A 14,777-nucleotide genomic window follows, 5' to 3' on the forward strand; every position below is an offset into this window, starting at 1 on the left:
CATCAGAGGTGGAAGGTGTTATGAGGTGTAGAATTAAAGGTATAGGTTTGGGCGAGAGCTTGATCTAGTCAATTTAAAATGGAGTGCAAAACAGTCATTAGTAAGTTCCCTAAGGTCGGGTAAGGGAACTTTTTAGGAGCCACGATATCTCTCGACTAGTGTGACTTTTGTCTCATTTGATGGCTGAGTGTAAGAAGAATATTTCACTTCATCAACTTCAGACATTTCCTCCTCTTCTTCAACTCCAGGAGCTTGAAGAGGAAGTCAATCATTGGTTTTCTTTCTGGGATTTGATTTCTGAGGGCTTCCTTCCTGCACAGTGGAAGGAAGGAATCCACGTGGTAATAACAAGTCTCTGTTAAAACCTTTTCAGTTGCTCTTCTGTTTTCTGGTAAGACCACATAGACAGGAGAATCTCCAACCTGTTTAACAACAGAGAATATGTTCTCACTCCAGCAGTCAGCAATCCTATGCTTTCCTCTGATGCTGACATTCCTGACAGGGACTGGATCCCCTGCAGCCACAGTGGACTCTCTCACTTTGTTATCATATCTTTGTTATGGAGTGCATTTTGTGACGGTGTTCAGTAGCAAACTTCAGTTTGGCTCTCTGTCAGTGTTTTCACATATTCAGAGTGAGATGATTCACTGCATCCTTCTGGGCTCACACAAAAGGCCATGTCGACTGGAAGCCTTAGTTACCGACCAAACACCAGCTGGCAGGGAGAGAAACCAGCGGTGTTGATGTTGGTGCGGTTATATGCATGAACGAGGGGTTGCACAAAATCCTACCACTGGAGTTTATCTCCCTCATCAAGTGTGCCCAGCATCGCCAAGAGGGTTCGGTTAAACCGCTCCATGGGATCGTCTCGTGGATAATAAGGCGTGGTCCTTGTTTTCATTATGCCAGGAAAAGAGCACAGTTCTTTGATCAGAGCTGAGTCAAAGTCACGACCTTAATCGCCGCACAGACGTTCAGGAAATCCATGAATGAAGAAGTTGTTCCACAGAGTGTTTGTTACTGTCGTTGCTTTTTGATCTGCTGTGGGAACTGCGACTGCGTTTTTAGTAAAAACGATCAGTAATGACCAAAACGTTCTTTGTTCCGTTTTTATTGGGCTCCAGCGAAAGGATGTCCATGCAGACTAACTCCATGTCTGGATATTCACCAGGTCCCTCTTCTATAAAACATTGCCATGGATTCCTACTACAAATGTACGTGCGCCCAGAAGCTGAAAATGGCGTGCACCCCCCAAAACATCCGGTCCGTAAAAACGTGCGTACATCTGCATGCACTTTCCTTGTATAGATCACAGTCCACCTGGAAAGACGAACTCCATGGGACGACACCAGAGGAGCACTGCTCTCGGCTCGTGTCTTTCTTTTAACACATCTCTCACAAGTCCTAACTTTTCCATCCACATCCATGGCCATACGGGGCCAATAGAACCGGGTACGGACTCAGTCCAAAGTTCTATCTAGCCCAACAGCACCATGGAGGCTTTCAAGCGCTGGCTGTCTGTCAGACTTTGGAAGGACAAGCTGATAGGAGGGTTCTCCCTGAGTGATGGCCAACAGATCTATTACTCTCAACATCTGCTGCACTTCTGGTTCTCCAAGCTGCCTGGCCTAGTATGACAGACGTTCCCTACCTGTACTGTGGTCTATCACCCTGCTTATGACTGGATCTTGTCTCTGCTCTCGTACCCGCTCCGATAACCGTGGCAACGTACATGAACCAAGCACATCAGTTTGGCAAAAGCCTTGGGTTGTGGCACCAACCTCAATGGCGAGGCACTCAACGAGAACAGGCAGCTGAGTGATTGTTGACGCCGTACCTGATCCAGAAGCATGGTGATGTCTCTGACAAACTCCTTTCACAGCCTCCGTTGGGAAAACAAGCTCTCTTCCTGCAGAAACTGAGAAATGAACCCATTCATCACGCCTCGAGAGACCATCAGCATCATGGTTCTTTTTGCCGGCTCTGTGCTGGATGTTAAAATCAAAGCTGGAAAGAGATGCAAGCCAACGATGTCCTGCTGCATCAAGTTTGGCTGATGTCAAAAAAAACAGAAGTAAGTGGGTTGTCATCAGTCACAACAGTGAATCTCGCTCCATACAGATAGTCATAGAACTTTTCTGTAATAGCCCAACGAAGAAAAAGAAATTTCAAGTTGATGTGCAGGGTATCTCCACTCACAGCGGGAGAATCCCCCGCTGGCATAAGCAAACACTCTCAACTCGCCATCCTGATACAAAGCTGCACCGAGGCCATAGATGCTGGCGTCGGTGTGCAACACGCAGGGTTTGTTTCAGTCTGCAAATCCAAGAACGGGATACAGCTGTTGTTTGTTTCTGAATCAGTCTCAAATGCATTTTCAAAGGCGAATGTCCATTTCTCTTTTTGAAATCTGTGCTTGAGGGACACTTAGAATTGTTGCATGAGGAGGCTGACTTTCCCTTTGTTGTTTTGAGATGTGAAATATCGCTGCTTCCCTGCAGCACAGTGCTGCGCTGTGAAGCTCCTCTCTGTTAGTTTGACTTTCCCTTAACAGCAGAGAACATAAGGCCCGTGGGCCAAAACCGACCAAGAGGCTCCAATCTGGTCCAACAAACCCACCAAGCAAGGTGGTTACATAGAAGGTTTTTTTTTTTTGACATTTCATTGTATTTTGCACCAGAAGTGTAAATTTAAAGGTTATTATATCAACATTTTATCAGTCTGATCCACTCAAGATGAAACTGGACTGTATGTGGTCCCTGAGGTAAATTAAATTTGATCTAATAATTATTTTGTATACATCTTATATACATGTATATATATATAGTATATACATCTTTGTATTGATTCAGTTATGTGCTTTTCAATAACCATAGCACATTTAGTGTTTGGGTTGTTCAACATCAGTTGGTCCTACAATTTGTCCTCGTGACTAATCCCTCTGAAGAGAGGACACCTGTCTCCAGGGGACACTTAGCCTTGGATTTTAGGGCGTCCCTACATAAGAGGTGTTACTGGAGTTGCCATCAAGCACACCGGCCCTCTCATCTACTACGTCCACTGGGAGGAGTCTATCCAGGGATGCTGCTGCAACTCTTCCTTGTCAGCATCAGACTGGCACACAGTGGCGGCCGGCCAATAGAGGGCAACTAACAACGGGCCCTGGGGTGTGTGTGTGTGTGTGTGTGTGTGTGTGTGTGTGTGTGTGTGTGTGTGTGTGTGTGTGTGTGTGTGTGTGTGTGTGTGTGTGTGTGTGTGTGTGTGTGTGTGTCACCAGGTGACTGACGTAGAATTACACCAATCAGCATCATTTCATGTTCACAGCTGTATCAGCAGAAACATTGTATGTGCCTTTAAGTTAAACACTTAGAAGAGAATTGAGACCATTTTTTATGAATTCAGTAAGACTGCATGTTAACTTTAGAAACGGAAGCATTTCAGTGGTTTTAGTCACTTTTATTAAAAACCTGAACATTTCCTATGATCTTAAGTTCATGATGAAGCAGAACTGGTGGAAATGAAGTTCAATTCTACTTTCAGCAGTACAAATACTACATAACGCCGCCGGGTTACAACACTTTCATTTTGATCAAAGTGAAGATCTTCAGCCTCTCGAATCATCTTCATCATCGTCCAGCAGGAAGTCACTGATCTCCTCCCTGAGCTGAGACCTACAGAAAAACACAGTTCAGTCACTTTACTAGCTCTTCCTCTGGGCGACATTCACATTAAAAATACACTTTAACCTCTGTGGTACTTTTTCTGGTTTGAAATACTGTATAACACTTTTTTTTTTTTTATATAATTATCTGTCAATACAAACAGTCTAATTGAGACTAAATCACAGAAAAAAAGAAAGCGTGGTAGAAATGAGCCGCCAGGTTAGATTTAAGTCATATGGTGATTATTTCATCAGGGACATTATTTCATTCTAATTGCGTGTACAGAGGTGAAAGCGTGTGGCTGGTTCTCTCACCTCCGTGTTCTTCTCTGAGCCTCTGACAGGATGTACTGAGGAAGACGATCCACCGACGACTGCAGGGAAAAGATTACAGGTTTGGATCAATACATCGTTCGTTCTGTTTTGACTACAAGCATCCTCCTCCAGGTTTGTGTGTTAACGCCACAGGAACAGACCTTCTGAAAGAGTATTCAGCGTTTCAGAGTAAAGAGGCAAGAGGAGCCGATCAGAGGGAAACTTCCTGTCAAACTGTGATTCTCCTCTTCTCTATTGATTCGTTTCAATGACTTTTTCATGGGTTAATTGGTGAAAAGTCTCGGTGTCTTGGTGTCTTGGTGATGGTTGTTCACTCACCATGTCTCTGACAGTCAGCTGACAGCTGTAACACAGCAGGTTCTTCAGATCGGTGGTCAGAGTCAATCTGCAGCATCACACCAGGACAAAATACAGATTTTATCATCACAATCACAACTTTGCTCAAATCCTGTGAAACTCTGAACTGTGATCCACGTGTTTCTTCCCCTCAACTCTGCATGTCATCACGCTACTGACCATGGATATCTGCTGACACCGATACTATATAAAAGAGCTGTTCGCTTTAATGTTCTTATCATTATTGTTGATTTTATATGAGGCTGTGATGAACTCCTCTCTACAGGCCAGCATGAAACGTGGGAATGTATACATGTATTCTCTCAAAAGGTACCGTGAGGTTAGTATGAGGAAGAAAAGGAAAATGGAAAGTGTTTCAGCACAAACCAGCACGGGCTGCGTGAGGTCATCTCCTCATCATATCGCTGTTTTAGCTTTAAAACCAAAGTAGGAGAAATGATTGGGACTATTTCCACTGAGGTTTGTGTGGGCTGAGGGCATCCGGCCAAGATAAGGCCTCTGCTTTCAAGGTATCGCCTCCAAATGGCGGTCAATGCTTTTCTCGCTCGTTGGCTGGACGATTGCCATGTGGGGGTTGGTGTCTTCAGACGACAGACTCAGGCGAGAGGGAATGTGAGTGAAGGTCATGAGTGGAGACGTACTGAGCAGGAGCGGTGCAGGCTGAGGTCCCACAGTGCTCCCCTCCACAGGATCTGCTCTGCTCCACACATGGCGGCGTCACTGAAACCGAAGGAGAGACGCACTCAGACCTCAACACCGCACCCAGCATGAGGACGTCATGGTCACAGCAGAACCGGAGGGAGTCCAAGAGATGGTTACCGGGGTTGTGTCCTGAGCGGGCGGCTGCAGCAGCTCCGGGGGAGACCTGAGCTTTGGGCTCGGAGAGATACTTTGAGATCAACGTGGACTGAAAAGCCGTGGCGTTCCCTGAAAATGCAACACACACCAAGTGTCTTAGTCTGTGTCCCCTCGAAGGAGCCCCAGACCACAGGTTGTGAACCACTGAAGAAAAAACTTAACCAGGAATTACAGCATCAGAACCATGAAGGCTCAAAGAGGAGGTCCCACTCGGTTTCACACATCCCATAAAAGCCCTCACCCACAGACGTGTCCAGGACGCAGACGCAGAGCAGACAGGTGTCCATTCTGTCTGCAGCAGAGGACGGCCTGCAGGCTGTCTGCAGCTTCTCACTGGTCCTGCACAAAGACACACACACACACACACACACACACATCAACAGCCTCAATATTAGAACCAGGCTGTGTCTCCTGGTTCAAGAGGGACGAGAGACTGAAGCTCAGGGGCAGGACGGCCACCAGGAAGACACGCGGGCCTCAAAGTGTGTGTTTCCATCACATCTTCTCACTCAATGTTAAAAATATCACAACACAAAGTTCAATCTGAGCCGGGGAACCACACCACAGGAGACAGAATAGACGACCCGCCCACACCAGTTATTTTTCAGGGACCAGGAAGAAAAACACAAACTTGTTACAAAAATGACACGCAGTAAAACTGTATAGCATTAGCAGGGAGCATTAAAATGCAACATCTGCGTTCATAAAACTGTTCTTCTTTCTCTTTTCTCTCAGAGGCTCCTCTTCTCTCTATTCTCTGCCCTTCCTCTGCTTCACCTCCTGCCAGATAAAAACACTCAGAATTAAACTACAACAGACTTGTGAGCTTGAGGAGTTTTGCAGGATCAGATACCGTTCGTGACATTAACACCTGGTCTGAATATATTTTCCTTCACATCGAGACAAATTGCTGTTTGTTTCTTCTTCTTCTCTCTTGAACTATATATTCAGTACGTTGCTGTAATTTAGCTCTTTGTCCTTCTCCTCTTCTCCCCCTCATCTGACTCCTCAGCTCCATCGCTTCTAAAAAAAATACTAAAACATTCAGACTGTTTACCGTCTTTTTCTGCTCCTGCTACTTCCGCCTGTATCTGATTCGAGCGCCTCTGCTTCTCTGAAACGTCCCTGAAAAGTCTGATTTCTGTCTCCTTGACCTCGTTAGGACAAAGTGGTGGTTTTGTAGTCATCATGTGCTGCTTCGTGTGAACATAGTGACACTGTTTACTGCGCTCCCTGGAATGGAGGTTATGTTTAGAACTGGTTTTGTTCTTTTTAAGAAAAGCTCGGAAAAGGAAACGACCACAGCAGCATCTGTCCGATCTGAAACCCATTTGGGGTTTTATAAAGCGCAATAGGAGGACCTTGCGGGGAGGACGTATGTGCAGCAGGACGACCTCGTGCACAGGATTTAAGTTGAGGTGTGTAGCTTAACCCCAAAGAGGAGTTCAGTCTTGAATTTTCTGAAAATCACACAAAAAAATGGCCCAGCCAATTGAAGAAGGCCAGCTTCCTGTTGGGTTGACCGCATGAGTCTGTTTGAGTCCAAGAGGCTTTTCTGTTCACCCCGACGTTCTACGTCAGCCGACAAAACTTTGTAAATGTAGGTGAAATATACTGCAGGGGCCATTAGAAAAAGTTTTTGTCGGGGGCACATGTGTCGCCATTTTGCCAGAAAAATGCACAATGGCCATTTTTTTTCATTGGGTCTGATGTGTGTGGCCAGTTTTGTACGTTTGTGAGCACGTTCAGGTGTAAAAACACGTTTTATTTGTCTGAAGAAAATACATTAATAATAGTTATAGCTGCCAGCAGCCTTGTTGCTTACAGGACTCTGACTGAGAATGTCAGTGGGCTTGTGTGTGGTCATCTCAGGTGGTCAGTAGGAGAACGGACAGGTTATGTTGACCCCAATTCCTGTTATTACCTGTAGATGGTGCTGACAGTGGAAGGGAAGTCTGCCTGCAGTTTGGAGATGAAGCTTTCGGTCAGACGCTGGATACTGGCCTTATCAGACATCTGTAGGAGGACGGAGACAGACAGACAGACAGACAGACAGACAGACAGACAGACAGACAGACAGACAGACAGACAGACAGACAGACAGACAGACAGACAGACAGACAGACAGACAGACAGACAGACAGACACACACACACACACACACACACACACACACACACACAAGGACAAAGTGTACAAGTGGGAGGACATGTTTTTAATGCAGCTTGTCGTTGGTTGAACTCCAGCTTCATATCAATTCAACGCAGCATTTAAAGGCCAGTTATGCTACTTCCTGTCCATCCACCAGCTGGCGCTATCACTGTGGCTGTATATTGGGTTATGGAATTCATCAAGGTAGGACTGTGACTATACATGTAAAGTTTGAGGCAGACTGAAGGATGTACAGTAGAACCTGTGAGGAGTGGACACCCTGTACTGGACACGTCACTGTGCACCAACACATATTTAACTGTTGACACACCATGATGAGCGACAACCTGCCTGACATGGACAAAGGACAGGTTTTCCAGGTAAATTTCAAGCTGAGCGACACTGAAACGGCCAAAATACCTGGGCTGGACCTGATTATTGGAATATTCAGGCCGCGGGTGCTACATGATACATCCATACTACACTCTGGGTTCACTTCCTTAACGTTTCATAACGTAACAGTCCTGAAAGTATCTCCACTACTGCTGCCCGGCGTTCTCCACCTTTCCTGAAGTAGTTTAAGTTTCACTTCAGGAGTTTTGAGCCTCTGGCTCTTTATTTGCTTTTAAATTGTGATTGTTCAGACGGGGAGACGGAGGATCTCCTCACACAAGCGTCCAGTAGCTCTGCTGCATGCGCAGTCTGAACGCACAGGTTGCGCTGTCGACCACAGAGGGTTGGAGACTAGCGCACAGGGTGGATGCCGATTTTGACATCACGCGTCCTCTGCACACACGAAAGTTTCATTTTCCCTTAACAGCAGAGAGCATGAGGCCCGGGGGTTAAAACCAACCAAGAGGCTCCAGTCTGGTCCCACAAAGCCACAAAGCAAACTGGTTATATATTTGACATTTCATTTATTGTATTTTGCACCAGAATGTTTCATTGAAATTGACTTTATGTTGAGATTGTAATGATTTTCAGTACTAACTGTTTGATCTTGCAAATATATAGACAATTTCATTACATCCACTGTGACCACGACAAAGATAAACTTTCAAGTGTAATTTTAAAGGTTATTATATCAATATTTTACCAGTCTGGTCCACTCAAGATGAAACTGGTCTGTATGTGGTCCCTGAAGTAAATTAAATCTTATTTCAAAATTATTTTGTATACATCTTACATACTTGTGTAAATATGTATTTATATTGTATAGATTTTTGTATTGGTTCAGTTATGTGCTTTTAAATAATCATAATATATTTGGTGTTTGGTTCCTTCAGGATCAACTGGTCCTACAATTTGTCCTCATGACTCGTCCCTCTCAAGAGAGGACACCTGTCTTCAGGGGACACTTGCCCTGGGATTTTAGGGCGTCCCTACATCTCAGGGTTTACTGTACAGGCTGAGGCCATGCGATTTAAAGACATTTAATCGTAATCTAATTCTTTCCAAAAAAGTGAGTTTCCTTTAACTGGGGTATGGCCACATGGTGTTTAGTCCCAAAAACATTCACCCTGGGTCCCTGAGCAGAACCCTCGGCCCCCCCAAGCTCCCCTGAGTGCCGCTCTGTGAGTTTCCCCACTGGACATTGATGCAGTGTAACCAAGAAATAAATTACCGTAATTTCTGGACTACTGAGTACAGCTGAACATAAGCCACAAAGGTCCACAGCATAAATTTCACTGGAAATTCCGGAGATACTGAATAAAAATCACTACAGCATGACTAATGACATTTCAACTCATTTGACACTTTGAGGTATTATTGTTCGCCCGTTGCCCATATTAGGCTCTAATGTGGCGACGCAGGCTTGAAACATTCATGATGAGTCACGAAGAAAATGGCGCCATCAAAAGACATGTCCGCCACGCCGCCACTAAAGCCTTGTGGGAGCTTTACTCCCGTTAATGGACCGGAGAGCCGCGCAGTGAAGGGCAGGGAGCCTCAGGCAGCTTGTGAGCCGCAGGTTGGCTCTTACCTTGGAGGTCAAACTGGGTGTGGTCACTGACGGCACCCGGAACATGTGGTTGTAAAAGGCGATTTCTTTGGCAGAGTAGTCCCTCATTGGCTTCACGGAGACAATGTCACCATATCTGGAGTCTGAAAAACCCTGGAAACACAAACACAGCATTCAGAAAACACTGGGCCCACAGGATGGTTAAAACCAGAATGACAAGTGCAATTTAAAGAAATAAATGAATTTAAAAAATACTACTGCTGAGAAAACACAGCAGAGCTTAACAGTTTCTCTGGTCTGGGTAGTACTGGGATTTCAGTGAAGGAACTTTCTCAAAAAACTTCATGCTGCTGATTTTAGATTTAGATTAAAATAAATAAATAAATAAATGCGAGCATTCCCAGATAAGTTGAAAAAGTGTGCCTATACGCACCGTGTCCTGAGCCAGCTGGGCTCCTCGTCCCAGGGAGATGGCGGCGAGCAGCTTCACGGCGAGCCTGCTGCAGCTGTCGCCAAGCATGAGTTTGGAGTAACCTTCAGAGCGGGCGGTGTGCACCAGCAGATGCTGCCTGAGAGGAAGTAGAACCGTCTGAATCTAGTGTCTGTTCAGGTCCATCAGAGACGTCCTCAAACACTGCAATCACACCTTTACCTACGTAAATATCACTAATTCACTGAGTGGAACTTCATGTCAGTTCAAAGGAAATAAATCTCTCTTGAAATAATCTGGAGTTTTTCAACGCGTTCTCCTTGCTCTCAGTGTGGACCACGGCTGTGTAAGGCTGCTTTGCAGTTGGGTTGTGGAGTGAAACAGCGAGCAGGCGGGACCTTAGTGTGGACAGCAGCTCCTCTCTGGCAGTCAGTGTGGTTGCAGAGTCCAGGAGCTGCTGCAGGGACAGAGTGTCAGCCTCCAGGACAGCCAGACCAGCTTCGTCCCGCCGCTGCTCCTGCACATGATGCTCTGTGTCGGCGCTCTGCATGAAACGATCCACAGCTGCTTTGTAGGTGCTGGCTGCTGGTTCTGGAGACACTGCTGCCACCACAACGGAGGACGGAAGATCCAGGACCTGCAGGCAGGAGGAACATTTCAACATATTCACTCTTCTTCTGCAAACAAATCTTAGATCAGTCGCTCTGGAAATACAGCTACATGTGGCTCCTCTGCAGCGACTCTACGGCTCCTCTATGTCGACTCTATGGCCTCTATGTAGTGACTCTTCCCCTCCTCTATGTCGACTCCATGTAGCGATTCTTCCCCTCCTCTACAGGGACTCTACGGTTCCTCTGCGGCGCTTCTCTACAGCGACTCTACGGCTCCTCTAGAGCTCCTCTGCAGCGACTCTATGGCTCCTCTGCAGCAACTCTATGGCTCCTCTAGAGCTCCTCTGCAGTGACTCTATGGCTCTTCTGCAGTGACTCTACGGCTCTTCTGGATCTACACTACAGCTTCTATGTCGCAACTCTACAGCCCCTCTGCAGCGACTCTACAGCTGCTCTTTAGCTACTCTACAGCTTCTACGTAGCGACTCTACGGCCCCAAAACAGCAAGAACAGGTTTACAGATAAAGTTATAAACTGTTGGGGATTGACAGTCAGTTAACATGACACCATTATATGTTGATGACTACTTTTATTTTATTTTCCGTCTTAGCGGTGAAGAAGCCAGTTCTATGGTGTTCCATGGTGTTCCATGGTGTTCCATGGTGTTCCATGGTGTTCCATGGTGTTCCATGGTGTTCTATGGTGTTCCATGGTGTTCTATGGTGTTCCATGGTGTTCCATGGTGTTCTATGGTGTTCTATGGTGTTCCATGGTGTTCCATGGTGTTCTATGGTGTTCTATGGTGTTCCATGGTGTTCCATGACACTATGGACGGTTCTCAACAGGTCAATTCACACACCTGTGAGCAAAACCTATAAGAGGAGAGATTTTTGTGTTATACGATGAAACGTTTCACCCCATAACGTGAATAACATGAAGACATACTTATGTTTGAATGAGGAAACGGCGTGGCCCTTAAGTTATAGGTCATACCCTCTAACCTGGGGAAATGTGGGGAAGGTTTAACGGTATCAAAATGTGGGTACCACCCAACTCTGTGGTTCTACAAATGTACCATGTAATGTTAAGAAAAGTTGAATAGCTGATCCAGTTAAATCTGAGTCTCTGGGAGAATCTGAGAAATATAGACCTACCAAGGTAGAAATGTAGACTTTCCAAAGTAGATAATCAGGATTCAAAGGAAAAAAAGTTTAAGTGATTTACTTTCACTGACTACCGGCTGCTTTACCTGCAGCACTCAGATGTGTACATAAACTACTGAGCAGTAAAGATGAAGACCTGAAACTGATCAAACCACTAGAAACAGGTGAAGTGCTGAAACAATTAAAAAAGCTAATTATCAAAAACAAAATAGTGGAAATGACTGATGAAGGTGAAAATTGTCAAAATGTAATGAACTTTCTCAATCATAGTACTGAAACTTCGTAAATTTAATGAAGTTTACATTGTAAATCATCAAATCTGTACAAAGAACATAATTGAAAGGTTCCAGTGTGGCTCTGGATGAATTTGATTGGTGGAGAGTGACATCACAGTATGACAGCCTATCAGAGGAGAGCTGTGTGGCGGTGCTGGGTCGGTTCTCACACCTGTTCCAGAGGAACCATGTGGAAGGGGAAGCCCGTTGCTCTGAACACGGCCTGCAGCTCCGACGCTGTTCTCAGCCGCGCCTGCACACTCTGACCTACAGCGCCCCCCTCTGGGAACAAACACAGCAGCGTGTCAAAACGTCACCAGGAGGCGCCGCGGCACAACTTGAGAGGCGTTTACCATCGATGTAGACGACACCCGGTGAGAATCGCAACTTCTTGTGTGCATTCTGGCTCAGACCCTGAAATCAGAGGCTTTTACACAAGAAATACTGCAAAATCTTCAAAGTTCATTCTATCCTGTCTTTTATTTGGTACGGTTCCTCTGGGATTTGTTTAGTTCACAAGTACATGTGACAGAAGTGACCCAATATTAGATCAGCAACCTCCTACATCCTACATCCTTCACTGTAAAGATCCAGAGTAAACATGGAGAAAAGATCCAGACGAAATGTAGACAGAGGACCGCTCTGTCAGTAATCCTATTTAAAAGTTGGTCTATTGCAGTCAACCTGAGGAAAACCGGGAAGGCCAGAACTACAAACACAGCTTTACATTTCAGTTTCAAACTTTGCTGAGAGGAAAAACAAGCAAACCTCCTGAACTTGACGGAGCATAGAGGAAGAAGAAGGACCTCCGGACACGGCCAGCAGCACCTGAAAGCACACGCTTGTCGGTCACGGAGAGCTCAGTGCGGGAGCAAAGCGGTCCGAGGACACGGATTACCTTCTCCCCAGGGAAAATGACTCGGTTCTTTCCCAGCATGGCTCGGAACTTGTGAATGAAGTACTCTTTGAAGCAGGCCCTGATCCAACAGAGAAATCATTTAAGTCCACCTCCTGAAGGGACGGGCCAACACATTAAAGACAATATCCATCTTTTTATCACCTTATCGCCAACAACATAGCCCCCAGCAAATGTTAAGGTTAGGCTTAATGTTTAATTTATACCACACAAATAGAGAAAACAGATTTTATGTAGAAGCAGTGGCACAAACAGGGGGTATGCACTATATGCGGCGTGCTACAGGGGGCGCCAAATCATTCAAGTCAGCATTTTCAGTATTTAACAGCTGCAAATGATAAGATCAATAAGAGGAACACATCTGGCTTAAACGTGAACATGAGGCTCGTGGGCCAAACGTGGCCGCTAAAGGCTCCAACCCAGCCAAGCAAGGTGGTTAAATAGGATTTATAGGAGGGTTTTTTTCATTCATTTTTTTACATTTCACTGTATTTTGCAGCAGAATGTTTAATTAAAATGGACTTTATGTTGAGAGTGTAGTCATTTTCAGTACTAATTGCTTGATCTTGCAAAATTATAGAGAGTTTCCTCCCGCAGTCACGTACACTGTGACCACAACAAAGAAGAACTTTCAAGTTTAGCTTAAAAGGTTATTAAAGCAACATTTTTATTGTTTCTGCATACCCCTCAGAAAATAGGTAGTTACGCCCCTGAACTAACTAAAATCAGTTTGCATTGAAAACGATGCTTCTTGAAGTGTGATTCCAAAGCTCTCCATCATTTCAAACTCAGCGTGGTGAAAAATGCCGCGGTGACATGGTGGGTGACGTGTCTTTCACCTGCAGTAGGGATCTCCAGCTCGGACCACCACGGCTGCAGACGCATCTTTGCATTTGACACACTTATTAAAAACACTAATGACGAGGGGGGGGGGGGGGGGGGGGAGAGAAATAAGCAGACATGTTAAAGCAGAGATTAGACACTCTTATTTTGAAACCTACACATCCAGTCAGACACACAACAGGAAGAATTCAAACCAATGAAGATGTTTCTCTTTGTACATGAACTCCTTTCTTTTCAACATTGATCTTCTGCTGTCTTGTTTAGTTTCATGTCGTGTCTGAGAGAAGGTTTGAGAGACACATAGTGCCGATGAGCAGGAAGTAGGACTGTCCTCAGGGTTCTCTTCCTGCAGTACAAGGTGAGATTCAGGTTCCCACGTTATTCCGTTTTGAGCTGACAGACAGCAGAAGACGTGGATGAACGTTCTACAATTATGATTATGGAAATCTCAACAGTGTCACCAGGTTCCCATGGCAGCAGAAACTTATTGGAGTCATTTACAATAAAGAGAGTGGAAAAACTAAATGAAACCACCTTCAAACAGGACAGTCCTGACAGCTCTGTGCCAGAATAATAGTAAGCACATAGGGTAGTATAAGTTTGATCTAACAAACTAAGAGAATCAGGTTAAATTATTTCAAAGAGTTGGTCAAATGTAAATATGGGGACCAGCGACAGCTCGAGACTTTACAATAAAATCATTAGGATGGGTTGGATAGTTTACATTGTGAACAATACTTTTGTGTTGGTTTCTGTCAGTACTCCGAGTTCTACTACTAATAAATGTTGTCAGTGGTTAGCAGTAGCACACACCCCTCACAGGGAGCGAATCCCTGGTGTGAGACCGGATAGTTTCTGTTTGTAAGTGCTTGTACGATGTAAATAAGAAGTTAATGGAAAGGTGAAGAGGAAGAGGCATGACTTGTAGCTCCAGGTGTTTAAATGTCGTGAGGTTTGCCGGGAGGAGCGGTGAGGCTACCTGGGCAGGTCGGGGAGCAGCGGCGGGTCGCGGTAATCTTCCTCCACCTGACACATGGCGGACACGCACAGAAAACTCAAAACAAACAAACAAAAAAGGCCTATAGGTAGTCTCCACCCGATCCACAGCGCTATGTGTCTCACACGTGACTGTCCGTCGATCGGACCGGACGTGACGTCTTCTTCTTCTTCTTCTTTTGTTTTATGGCGGTTGGCATACATGGTTGAGCGCATT

General features: G+C 45.3%; 1 protein-coding gene across 3 annotated transcripts; it reads right to left on the reverse strand.

Annotated features, from left to right (window-relative positions):
• Positions 1-3,438: 3,438 nt before the first annotated feature.
• On the reverse strand, positions 3,439-14,717 carry ctu2 (cytosolic thiouridylase subunit 2 homolog (S. pombe)). Of its 3 annotated transcripts, none has more exons than XM_080481522.1 (16): positions 14,544-14,717; positions 13,561-13,635; positions 12,704-12,782; positions 12,574-12,633; positions 12,159-12,219; positions 11,978-12,087; positions 10,155-10,393; positions 9,760-9,895; positions 9,348-9,479; positions 7,137-7,228; positions 5,454-5,551; positions 5,174-5,281; positions 4,996-5,074; positions 4,316-4,382; positions 3,977-4,035; positions 3,439-3,671 (listed from the first exon to the last, which is right to left on the reverse strand). In XM_080481522.1, the coding sequence occupies exons 1-16, from the start codon at positions 14,597-14,599 to the stop codon at positions 3,605-3,607; spliced, it is 1,518 nt and encodes a 505-aa protein (XP_080337648.1). In that variant the 5' UTR covers positions 14,600-14,717; the 3' UTR covers positions 3,439-3,604. The 3 variants fall into 3 exon arrangements, with proteins under 3 accessions (XP_080337648.1, XP_080337650.1, XP_080337649.1); XM_080481524.1 differs by having other exon boundaries at positions 9,760-9,921; positions 10,280-10,393; positions 14,544-14,705; XM_080481523.1 differs by lacking the exon at positions 14,544-14,717 and adding an exon at positions 13,759-13,951.
• Positions 14,718-14,777: the final 60 nt, after the last annotated feature.

The sequence above is a fragment of the Lipophrys pholis genome (genome assembly GCF_963383615.2).
Source record: "Lipophrys pholis genome assembly, chromosome: 15".
In the NCBI taxonomy this organism is placed as follows: domain Eukaryota; kingdom Metazoa; phylum Chordata; class Actinopteri; order Blenniiformes; family Blenniidae; genus Lipophrys; species Lipophrys pholis.

Bases quoted from the DNA above. Each gene is read 5' to 3' on its own strand.
- ctu2 (XM_080481522.1), bottom strand. From the start codon at position 14,599: ATGTGTCAGGTGGAGGAAGATTACCGCGACCCGCCGCTGCTCCCCGAC. The intron at 7,229-9,347 runs GTAAGAGCCAAC...GTCCTCCTACAG, and splicing joins CACCCAGTTTGACCTCCAAG to ATGTCTGATAAGGCCAGTAT. The intron at 4,383-4,995 runs GTACGTCTCCAC...GTGATGCTGCAG, and splicing joins GCCTGCACCGCTCCTGCTCA to ATTGACTCTGACCACCGATC.